The sequence below is a fragment of the Phocoena sinus genome, chromosome 10, assembly GCF_008692025.1.
Source record: "Phocoena sinus isolate mPhoSin1 chromosome 10, mPhoSin1.pri, whole genome shotgun sequence".
Lineage (NCBI taxonomy): Eukaryota > Metazoa > Chordata > Mammalia > Artiodactyla > Phocoenidae > Phocoena > Phocoena sinus.
The window spans coordinates 59,198,098-59,209,702 of record NC_045772.1 but is presented as its reverse complement, the minus strand read 5'-3'; the positions used below and the strand labels follow the sequence as shown (position 1 = coordinate 59,209,702).

Below are 11,605 nucleotides of genomic sequence, written 5' to 3'. Positions count from 1 at the left end.
TCCAGGCATCAGGTTTCCTGTTTTGGCGTTAGGGAGCTCTTCTGGGCTTAAGTACCACCTGCTTGGAGGCCACATTGCGGGTGTGTCAGGCAGAAGAGTTAAGCTACTTAATTTTTCTAGATTCTAGGCTCACCCACCTTTTGCTTAGGTTGGGAGCTCAGTGGCCCAGGGCCTCCACACAGATCCATCATGCCAGAATGCACGCAAAACCCAGCCAGTGGATGTAGATAGGTTGATGTGGATTTAAACCCCAGTGTTCACTTTTCTCAGAGCTACTTCCCCACCCAAGTCCCTGGGGCAAGCATTTCTGAGATAAGTAGGCTACACCCTCGGGTTAACTACTCCAAAACTTTTTGGCATCCTGATCTGGGGCTGATACCTCCATTTCGTCCACCATGCCCAGCTGCTTCTACCAACTCTTGGAATGCCTCATCTCCTCCACTTCTCTCCATCTGCCTCCTCTGAGGAGTAACTAACTGCTTCCCTGCTCCCTCAGAAACCTAGAGCCATACACTTGACCGGCAGCAGGGTAAAGGCCAGAAACTTAAGGTCTTGGTTCCCTGTACTTACCACACTGGGTTGGGAGAGGAAGGTATAGGGTGACACCTCTTTTCCCTTCTCTACCTCTCGTGCCATGCCCCAAAACTCAGACACGGTCACATTCACTCACAGTCATACGCACAATCATGCACACACAGCGGCGAAGAGAGGTGGGATGGGGAGGAAGGGAAGTTTGCACCAAACAGCTCATGAATGCAACTTGAAAGATTTCACACGGCAAAAGGCAAAAAAATAAAACACACACATAAATTTAAAAATAAAGAAGTACATGCCCCTCCCCACAGTCTCTTTCTTTATCCAGGGACTGGCTCAGCCCCTCCATGTAAACCCAGAAGCTTCCTATTCCCTCTATTCAGCTGGAGCTTTTACAGGGCCTGGGTCTTCAGTTCAACAGGTTCCCCTGTGCCCTCTGGTTGTCCATTGGAGTCACTGGGCCTGGCACCCTTGAGAATAGACAGTCTCTCAGAAACACTCTTGAGCCGGGGGAAGAGGAGAAAGTCATAAAGGAGACTGCCCAGGCCTGCTCCAATGATTGGGCCCACCCAGTACACCTGCAGGAAGAGGAAAGGAATAATCAGGTTTGGGGAGGGGACCAAGAGCAAGGCTGCTCTGTTTCCAACCCCATTGTTGTAAAACACACATCCTGCACTTGGCAATTACAGCTGGGCACTATTTAAGTAGAAATCAGTGTTTGTTTATTTTAAAACTTTAGACTCCTGCACTGCCTGCACCACAGAACTTACCATTTCTTTTCCGACTCATTAAATTATACCTTTATCCCACACATTCTTAGCACATGTATATTCTATTTTTTGCTATAAGTTTGTACTAGTTTCCATATTGCTTTGAAAATTTCTTTTTAATTGTGGTAAAATACACATAACATGAAATTTACCATCTTAACCATTTCTAACTGTACAGTTCAGTAGTGTTAAGTATATATGTGTTCTTGTGCAGCCCATCTCCAGAACTTTTTCATCTTGCAAAACTGAAATTCTATACCTATTAAACAACTCCCCATTTCCCCCTCTCCCCAGCCCCTGTTACCTACCATTTTGCTTTGTTTCAATAAATTTGACTACTCTAAATACCTTGTATAGGTAGAATTATATAATATGTGTCTTTTTCTTTTCTTTTTTCTTTTTTTTGGTTGCTTCTGGGTCTTTTGCTGCCTGTGGGCTTTCTCTAGTTGCAGAACTTGTGGGACCTCTCTAGTTGCAGAGAGCGGGGGCTATTCTTCATTGCGGTGTGTGGGCTTCTCATCGTGGTGGCTTCTCTTGTTGTGGAGTATGGGCTCTCGGCGCATGGGCTTCAGTAGTTGTGGCTCGTAGGCTCTAGAGCGCAGGCTCAGCAGTTGTGGCGTATGGCTTAGTTGCTCCGCGGCATGTGGGATCTTCCCGGACCAGGGCTCGAATCCGTGTTCCCTGCATTGGCAGGCAGATTCTTAACCACTGCGCCACCAGGGAAGTCCCCAATATGTGTGTCTTTTTCCGATTGGATTATTTCACTGAGCATAATGTCCTGAAGGTTCCTCCATGTTGTATATAGCTTGTATAGAATTTGCTTCTTTTTGAAGGCTGAATACTATTTTATTGTATGTATATACTACATTTTGTTTATCCATTCATCTGTGAGGGACACGTGGATTGCTTCCACATTTTGGCTCCTGTAAATAATGCTGCCATGAAAATGGGTGTACAACTCTGAAAAATTTTTTGAATTATTTTCATACGTTTAGCTGGTATATGGCCAAACAACACAAAAATAGCCAATTTTTATTGAGGACTTATTCCATATCAGATTCTGTGCTAAATATTTCACACATATAATTTTCACATTTATTTCTCATAACATCCCATTTTGTAGTTAAGGAAACTGAGATGCAGAATGATTGAGTTATTTGTCATGGTCACACATGAAGCTAATAAAGTGCTAGAACTGGGATGAAGCCCAGGCCCATTTGTGCTCATACATATCCTGGTCTCTGAGAGTAGAAGCTTCTGTCTGCCTGATCAGTATTCTGTCCTCTTAGCTCCTAGTTTGGAATCCAGTGAATACTTAGTAAAAATCCCTAACTAACTAGTGAAGGAACAATATGAACAAGAGCCTATCTTTCTAGCAAAATAATGAATCCTGCTCACACAGGCATGCAAACTCTGTGCAGCCCCCTTAGCTGAGTGTTGGTAGAGCAGTCAACACATCCAGATGGAAAGCAGGAACCAAACCTGGGAACCTGCAGTCCACACCCATGCAGGAGGGCCTCAGGATCTTGCCCTTCTCCTCTCACTCACCCAGTGGTTGGTGAAGTTTCTGGTAAGAATGGCAGGAGCAAAGGAGCGGGCAGGGTTCATGCCTGCACCAGTATAATACATCTGCAAAAGACACAGTTGTAACTGAGACACTTCCCGCCCACTCCACCCCGGCTTCTCTCCCACCACCCACCTGCCCACCAAGGGTTGGCAACTTGCCTCCAGCCAGCAGCAAGTAGGGGAGAACAACCTGCATGGAAGTCCCACAGTGGGGTGAAGTCACTAATGCCCCATCTGGGGACAGACTATGGATCCCCCAGCAAAACCCACATCTACCCATGATGCATGCCTTTCCACCTTGGGGTCAAGAAGGACTAGATAAAGCCATCACAAGAGAGGAGAATAGGGACTTCCCTGGCAGTCCAGTGGTTAAGACTCCACGCTCTCAATGCAGGGGCATGGGTTTGATCCTTGGTGTGGGCAGGAAGAATGCTTAAAAGTCAACAAAGGCTTGGGGGACCGGGAATCCTTAAACAAGAAGTTGCTCCCCTCTCCTGCTTACCCCAAAGAGGTGCCCCAGGGTGAGGGAGAAGCCAACGGCCAGGGCCACGGAGCCCAGGCGGCCATTCCGCCTCTCGTCGTATGTGGCAAAGATGCAGAGCACGAACTGGAGCGTCAGGAAGATCTCCACTATGGTGGCCTGGCCCACACTCACCCCAGGGTGCAACTAGGCAAAGGAAGAAGAAGGGGGGCAGTGCATTAGGGCTGCCACAGCCTTACCTACTCAAGGCTTCCCCGGCAGGAACCCCCTTACGGCATCCATTCCGTAGAGAGGAAGGATAATACAACCTCTTTCATAGTAATTGTATTTGCTCCTTAATTTCTCCTAATAATACTCCTTCATAGTAGAAATAAATGCACCCACTAATATGGATGAGGAAACTGAGGCCCCATAAGGTAAAATAAGTTTCTTCAAGAACCTGCAGGAGTTGGAAGAAAAGCTGGGACCTGAACTCAGGTCCAGGGCTCTATGACTTCCTTATCCCTCCACAGCACCTGTGATCCTCCCCACCCTGAACACACACACACACACACACACACACACACACACACACACACACACTCTGTCCCAGACCCCTGGGGAACTGATCTACCTGCACTTCAGGAAGGAAGTCAGGGCACCAGGTTCCCCCAGCCCCACTCAGCCAACCATTACCGTGTTAAGTGCTAGGTTTCCTCGGACGGCAGTCGGGGTAACACTGTACAGCACGGCAGCCCCAGCCACGGCTCCCAGGAGTTGGGCTGCCATGTAGCAGAAGGCACGGAGCAGGGACATCTGGGAGCCCACAAGGAAGGCGAAAGTGACTGCAGGATTGACATGGGCTCCACTGATGTGGCCCACAGCCTGCACCAGTGTAGCCAGGGCCAGGCCAAAGGCCAAAGCCACCTGCAAGATATGCAGTGGTCCAGGGGCCCAACGCAGTGAGGCCCCTAGCCCGAAGAAGACATAGAAGAGGGTGGCAAAGAACTCAGCAGATATGGCCCTCCAGAAGGAGGCTGACCGCAGTTCCCACATGGCACGGGGGATAGGCACAATGCCTGGGTCCCTGATACCCCCCTGGCCTGATCTGGATGGACAGCCCCCTTTATAGAGGACTTCTAATCCCTGGGAGGGGCAGGCTGAGGTGGCTGGCCCAGCCTCTTAACCCCTTCACAGCTGCAGAGGGCTGGGACCACTCTTGTGCATCGGATAAAGCTGCTGCATTTTCCCCTCCCTCCTCAATTGGGAGATGAGCACAGCCATGGGTGTGAGGGTGGGGATAGGGTCAGGGCTCATGTCAGGCTCTGAGAGAAAAGGACTAAGAACAGGGGAACTGGAGGAATCTGTCTTTCTCAAGTCAAAGTTGGGGTTCATAGTCCTGACTGACATCTATATTAGAACATTCCTCAACTCTGCTTGGGAGGTTAGTGCAGCTGAGTTCACTTCATGGAGTATTTGACTGCTCCTGGGGGCCTCCAGGTTCCTCTGAACAAGCCGGGGTAAGGGTGGGGGTGGGGATCAAGAGTGGGGTCCAGCAGGGAAGTTGGATAGTTGAAGAGAATCCTTTAGTTCTCTGGGATTAGAGGGCCTTCTCCCATTGGCTGGTTTGGGCTGGAATCTGTGGACCCTGCAGCTCTGGGACAGAATAGTTCTGCTGCGTCTGGCTTTCTCTGAGCCCGGGTTCCCTCCCCCTAACCCATGCCAGCACCTCCCTTTCCAAACCCTCAGCCTGGCCTTTTATTTTTATTATCTATCTATCTATCCATTTATTTTTTGCCACACCGCACAGCTTGCAGGGTCTTAGTTCCCAGACCAGGCATTGAACCTGTGCCCCCTGCAGTGGAAGCTTGGAATCCTAACCACTGGACTGGACCGCCAGGGACTTCCCAGGCTGGCCTTTTAAACCACAGAGATAGAGAGCAGGAAAATGCTATCTTCCATGGATAGGCTGAGAGTGGGGTTGGGGAGCTGGGGAGGGGAAAAGGGGTGAGTAGTTAAATCTCAGACTCAGTTTGTACTTCATCTTTCCTAACTCTAAGATCGTAGCAGGAAGTACTGAGAGGAAGGAAACTGAGTCATGCCTATGAAGCAATGGGAGTGTCTAATTCCTCCTAAACTGGCTGTGATCAGGACACTGGAGTCCTAAACCTCTATGCCTAGGGAAAGGTCTGGGGGTGTGGGTATATGGGGAAGCAGGCTGGTCAAGGAGAGAGGAAAGGACAAGATGAGGAAGAAAAGCTTGGGGAAAGAGGTTCAGTTGTGGACAGGCTTAGTGAGGGACTTGGGATCTAGAGATGGGGGCTGTGTGGTGGCGGAAAAGGCTGAATGGGACACACTGATAGGCTCCACCATCTCCACATTGTGGCAAGTCACAGAGATCACAAGCTGTTCCCGTGTGAAACACTGGAATTGGGAGTCACATATAGGCTATTGAGAAGGGGATGTCATGAACAAAGGACTATTCTGTGCAGTTGAAATCCATAAAGAATAGCAGTAACAACAAAAATCCTGGCTTTACCACTTTCTAGGTGGGGAAGTTACCCCACTAGATACAAACTCCAGGAGGGCAGGGACTTGTCGATTTGCATGCAAACCCCATGCTTGACACACAGTATGCAGTAAATAAGTATTTGTTGAATAAATTAATGTAAGCTCTCTGAGCCTCAGTTTTCTCTGGATCAAATAAGGTAATGTAGGTACAAGCCCAGGATGGTGCCTGGCACAGAACAAAGCACTTAATTAATTGGAGCCATTTGATGAGGGTTTTATCAACAGGAACCATTAACCCTATAGCCTCTTATAGTAAGGAATAGAAGGGCAAAGAGCAGCTAATTTGGTGCCCTTGTAGACACCAAATAAAATGGTTAAGTTTCCTTATTTGGAGCTACCAACCTCTCTCCTTCACTCTTTTTAAAAATTAATTAATTAATTTTGGCTGTGTCAGGTCTTCGTTGCTGTGCAACGGCCTTTCTCTAGTTGCTGCGAGCGGGTGCTACTCTTTGTTACGGTGCGCGGGCTTCTCATTGCGGTGGCTTCTCTTGTTGCGGAGCACGGGCCCTAGGCGCCCAGGCTCAGTAGTTGTGGCACGTGTGCTCCATAGTTGTGGCTCACGGGCTCTAGAGCACAGGCTCTGTAGTTGTGGCGCACGGGCTTAGTTGCTCCGTGGCATGTGGCATCTTCCCAGACCAGGGCTCAAACCTCTGTCCCCTGCATTGGCAGGCAGATTCTTAACCACTGCGTCACCAGGGAAGCCTGTCCCCTTTACTCTTTATCAGATGTTGATAAGAACCCCACGGAGAACTGAACCCCAGCCTATTTCCTTTCACATCAGCCTCCCTACTTAGCTGAATGCCAAACTTTCAAACTAGGGATGAGCTCTCAAAAGCTCACATGAATTTTTGCATATCTTTACATGTAATTAGCATACACAATGTTTTCTATTAGCCTAGCCTCCTGAAGGAAAAAAAAAAAAAAAGCTGTGTCTCCCTTGAGGAATGGAACCCAGCCTTCCCCAAGACTGCTGCTTGGTATGGGTGGGGTTATCTATGCCAGTACTCCAGAAGTCACTGAGAAACCCACTGCCAGCCTACCTGGTCCACCTGCTGGTGAGCCACAGCAAACTGGAAAGTGGAGAAGAACTTCATGCCCTGGCCCTGGCCTATATAGTTCCTCTTGCTCATCTGGAAGGGACCAGAGATGCTAAGACCAGGGGTGGAGGACACATACATCCCTCCCACTGGCCCACAGCTCCCACCATCTATCCACAAAGGCAGCTTTGAGCAGAATCTGCAGCAAGTCACCCAAATTCCTGAGCTGCTGAGCCTGACTCATTGGCCTATTGCATCGTATTGAGTGGCTTAATGAGAGGATGCACAGAGCAGGGCTGCCCCCTCTTTTGTTCATTCTGTAAAGTCCTAGCCATCCACCCTCCTTAACTACCTAATGTCGTCCTACTCAGGGAGAGGGGCTGCTGCTTACCTGAGAGACCAGCTAAGCTGCAGTCACCCATGGTAGTACCAGGTAGAGGAGGACTGAGGCCAGGATGGCTGCTGTGTCTGGGCCAGAACATAGGATACCCGCTGGAAAGGGTCAAGCCATTGGGCCCAGAACAGTGCCAGTGGCAGGGCCGGATTTGTCTGGGCCCCACTGACCTCATCAAAAACCTGTGCCAGGCTCACCACTACCAGCCCTCCAGGCAGGGGGTGAGAGACTGTGCCTGACACGGAGCTCCCACTGGGGCATGATGCCCTAAGGACAAACCCCATAAAGATCAGGGTATCCAGGCCTTCAGCCAATACCTCTCTCCAAAATCGCCGGCTCTGTAGGTCTTACGGGAGAGGAAGGAGAAGGGAAGGCGGCAAGATCATGCTGTCTTCTCCCCACTGTTCTCCCACCCCTCTCCTCCTTAACCTCTCTCTGTCCCCATCCCCTTTAACAAACTCTCCCAACCAGGCCTCAGCCTCTTCATTCTGTACCTACTGACCCCCAACCTCCTGTTGTGAAAGGAAGGAAGAAGGACTAAGAGACAGAATAAGGAAGTGATCAGAGAATAAGGCCCCCTTGGTTGGACTGGGATTTATTTTATTTCTTGTTTTACTATTTTTTAAAATTCTGAGGCAAAATATTTTTATATTTATTTATTTACTTTATTTTCTTGGTTGCGTTGGGTCTTAGTTGTGGCACGCAGGATCTTCATTGCAGCATGAGGGATCTTTTGTTGTGTCGCGTGGGCTTCTCTCTAGTTGTGGCATGCGGGCTCCAGGGTCCATGGGCTCTGTAGTTTGCGGCACGTGGGCTCACTCGCTGAGGCTTGCGAGCTCAGTAGTTGTGGCACGGACTTAGTTGCCCTTCGGCATGTGGGATCTTAGTTTCCCAACCAGGGATCGAACAAGTGTCCCCTGCATTGGAAGGCGGATTCTTTGCCACTGGACCACCAGAGAAGTCCCTGGACTGGAATTTAATGGCAGAGAAGAGGAAATGTCTTGGCTTCAATAGGAGAAGGATGGAGTCTATAGAAAAAGATGGTGGTTTCTCCTCTCTCCAGGAATCTGACCTCCCAGGTCACCATTTTGCCAGCCTGGTCTAGAGTCTCTGTTGGGTGTCCTGCTCCAGTTTGGAGACTGCTATTCTAGATCTAGGTGGGTGGAGTTGGGAGATGAGGAACAGTTGTTTCAGGTACTGGAGAAAGAGGCAGCCAGAGAGATGAGAGCTCTGCTCCTGTGTCAGGGAACATCCCTCATCTCCTTCCTTCAGCCAATACAGAGGAGCCTCATCCTTCAACCTGCCACCCCTAACCCCAGTCACTGCCCTTTCCAAGGCAGCCTTCGACATTTGTACTCACACATTCTCACACCTAGGCATCCACTCTCCCCAACCTCGGCGTTTTTCTCTCCTACCAAGCTTTTCTTCCTCCTTAGCCCTTCAACCCCAGCCTCACTGAGTGAGGGGCTGGAGCTTATAATGGCTTCAGTCAACCAGAGGTACTCACAGTGAAAGGAGACTCATTCTTTCACTCCCTAATCATCTCTATCAACCTGGGTTTCAGGAGCCAGAGAGGTAAAGAGGAAAGCTAATGTGTGGATCTGTAAGACAATGAAAAGAATTCCGGGGAAGGGGAGGTAAGGCCGTTCCCATCCCTCACCAGAAACAAAGTCAACCAGTGAGAAGGTACCAATGCTGAAAGAGCGCTTGGGCCACTGGAATGGGCAACGGAAAGCACCTGTGAGGAATTGCCTGGGAGTGCAGGGGATTCTTGGGGTCAGAACTCGGGATCACCCAGGACACACCCTAGTTCATCTTTGGCTTCTTTTCTGGCTAGTTTGTTCACTTTTTTGCTACCACTCTACTCTATTCTTGTATTTGGGGCTCTTTTCAAGGATTGCCAACGAAGTTTACTTCTAGATTCTCCACCTTTCTCTCTTCTGGCCTTAAGTAAACATATAAACATTTTTGAAGTTTTTTCCACTAGGAACTGCAGAAATGGATAAAAGGGATTTGTAAAGTAAGAAACTTGGGGTAGTTACAGAGTTATTTTAAGTCTTACTGGCTTGTGGTAGTAAACATCCTGGAGTCTCATCTAGCTCTACACTTGATTGAGTTAACTCTTGGTTACTAACCATCAGCCTTTCAACCTATTTATATTCCTGGAGCTAGTGATCCTAAGTTTACTCCCCTCTTCAATAAAGAAGGCCTGATTTCTGTCCCATAGAGGTGCCATAGGAAGCATAATCCACACTACTAGGGATCAAGTGAGTCTATAAAGCTTAGGGAATCTTCAGGCAGAGCTACTGGTCTTGCTTCATTTCTCCACAGTGGGTCCCATGTGATTACCCACTACCTTTCTGAAGCTACTCCCTAGCCAGCCTGTAACACCAGGACCTAAAGAATAACCCAAGTTTGAGTTCCATAAAAATATCTACTTTACTGACCATACAGGATTGTACGAAGATCAGATGAGATATGCCCAAGCAATATAAACAAGTTGGCTGCCTTAAAGTATAAATGAACTGATTCATGAATTAAACAGATATAAACATGATTTATGATTATTTAGTATTGACCACCCTCTCTAACAATTACAATGTGGTTGAACAGCAATATGGTCCTGAGGGGCTGGGTGACCATCCATCTCTGCTTCTACCATGTGGAATCTCTATCCCAGCCCCATATTTAGAATGCCAGGTCAGCATGTAACCCAACTCCATTGTGTGGACAGTTTCAGTAGGACAAAGGCTGCAGCATAGCACAAGCTAGCAGCCCCTTTGGCTAGCTCCTGATGGCCCCCCTTCTCTCTCTTTCTCTGGTTATGCTTTGCTGACTGCTGACTCCTGGCAAAGCCCAGAACAATCACCAAGCTCTGAGTGCATCATCCCTCTCCCACTCATAGCACTTGGAAAAGACCAGGACCCCCACATGTTAGAAATGGGGTAATCCAAGAAATAAAGAGTAAATACACTAGCCTATCCTGTCCTTTCCTCCTTCACTACTTTCTTTCCTGTGGAGTCAGATACAACTCCAAGCCAGGCAGACCAATGCTCACTATGGGTCAGGTCCTGTTCCAAGCACTTTATATGTGTTATCTCAGATACTGGTATTCCCTTGGATTGCACCTTCAGTTTATTCCCTAATTATTCTAGTTTGCATCCTCTCCTTGGATGACTTCATCGAAGTCATCTCCTCCCTTGAAATTTATATCCATATATCTATGGAATGGTTTACCTACTTGGGTGTCCCACTGACCACAAATTCAGCCTGTCCAAAACTGAACTAATTATTTCCCCCCATCCAAACATGCTTTTCCTTCTGTATCCCCTCATTAAGTCAGAAACCTATGTATCAATTTTCCTTCCCCCATCCTCGCATTCCCATCTAACAGTCACCAAAGTTCTATCAGTTCTACCTCTTGGATAGCTGAACCCACACCATGTCCCACCTAACTCTAGTGGCCTTGGACCCTGCTTAACAGTTTCTAGTCTCATCCCCTCCAATTCATTCTCCATGTTGCTGCCAGCCTGACGTTTGTAAAAGTACCTGTAATTTGTCACTTCCCTGTGTTCCCTTCAACAGCTCGTGAATGTCTGAAAGACATTCTTATCAGGGCATACATGACTCTTCATCATCCAGCCTCAACTTTTCTAACTGCTCTCCTCATCTCCTTAGCATGAAACTCCAGCAATACTGTGCTCCTTGTTGTTCCTCAAACACCCACTCTGCTTCATAACCCAGTGCTTTAGTCTAAGCTGTTCCCTGTAACTTGAATGCCTCTTCCTCTTTCTTCTGTCAGGTAAAATTCTATCACTTCCTAATTATTATGCATGGAAATGTTAAAGAGTTAATTACTTGCTCATTAGCAACGAGGCAGGTAAATCATCAGAATGAGGGTGAGTTTATCAGATGGATAGTCAGTCTGTTAAAGTGAAATAATGCAAGCGATGACAGGTAAGACACTATACCCTGAGCAGGGAATAAAGTAATAGAGTTGTGTCTAAGTGACAGTGTGAGGAATGTGCAGTGATTGCTTCAGCTCAGGACCAAGTGGAACCGAGGGAGAAATCCTACAGAAACAGTCCTGGAACTCTTCTCTCATTACTACCAAAATGCAAAGTATTGACAGAGCAGGACTTTACTGAAGGAAATGTCACCTTCAGGCCTTTCCTCCCAAGCTTGAAAAGAATAGAAACCTCTCTTCTCACATACTAAGTAGGATGAAAAGGCTGGGCCAGGCTGACCCCTGGTGGAAGGAATGAGCTATTGC

The 11,605-nt window shown here is 48.0% G+C and overlaps 1 protein-coding gene across 1 annotated transcript; it reads right to left on the bottom strand.

Annotated features, from left to right (window-relative positions):
• Positions 1–751: 751 nt before the first annotated feature.
• MIP (major intrinsic protein of lens fiber) lies at positions 752–4,429 on the bottom strand. Its single transcript, XM_032646153.1, has 4 exons — positions 4,027–4,429; positions 3,373–3,537; positions 2,853–2,933; positions 752–1,112 (listed from the first exon to the last, which is right to left on the bottom strand). Exons 1-4 carry the CDS (start codon positions 4,384–4,386, stop codon positions 927–929), a joined length of 792 nt encoding a protein of 263 aa, XP_032502044.1. The 5' UTR covers positions 4,387–4,429; the 3' UTR covers positions 752–926.
• Positions 4,430–11,605: the final 7,176 nt, after the last annotated feature.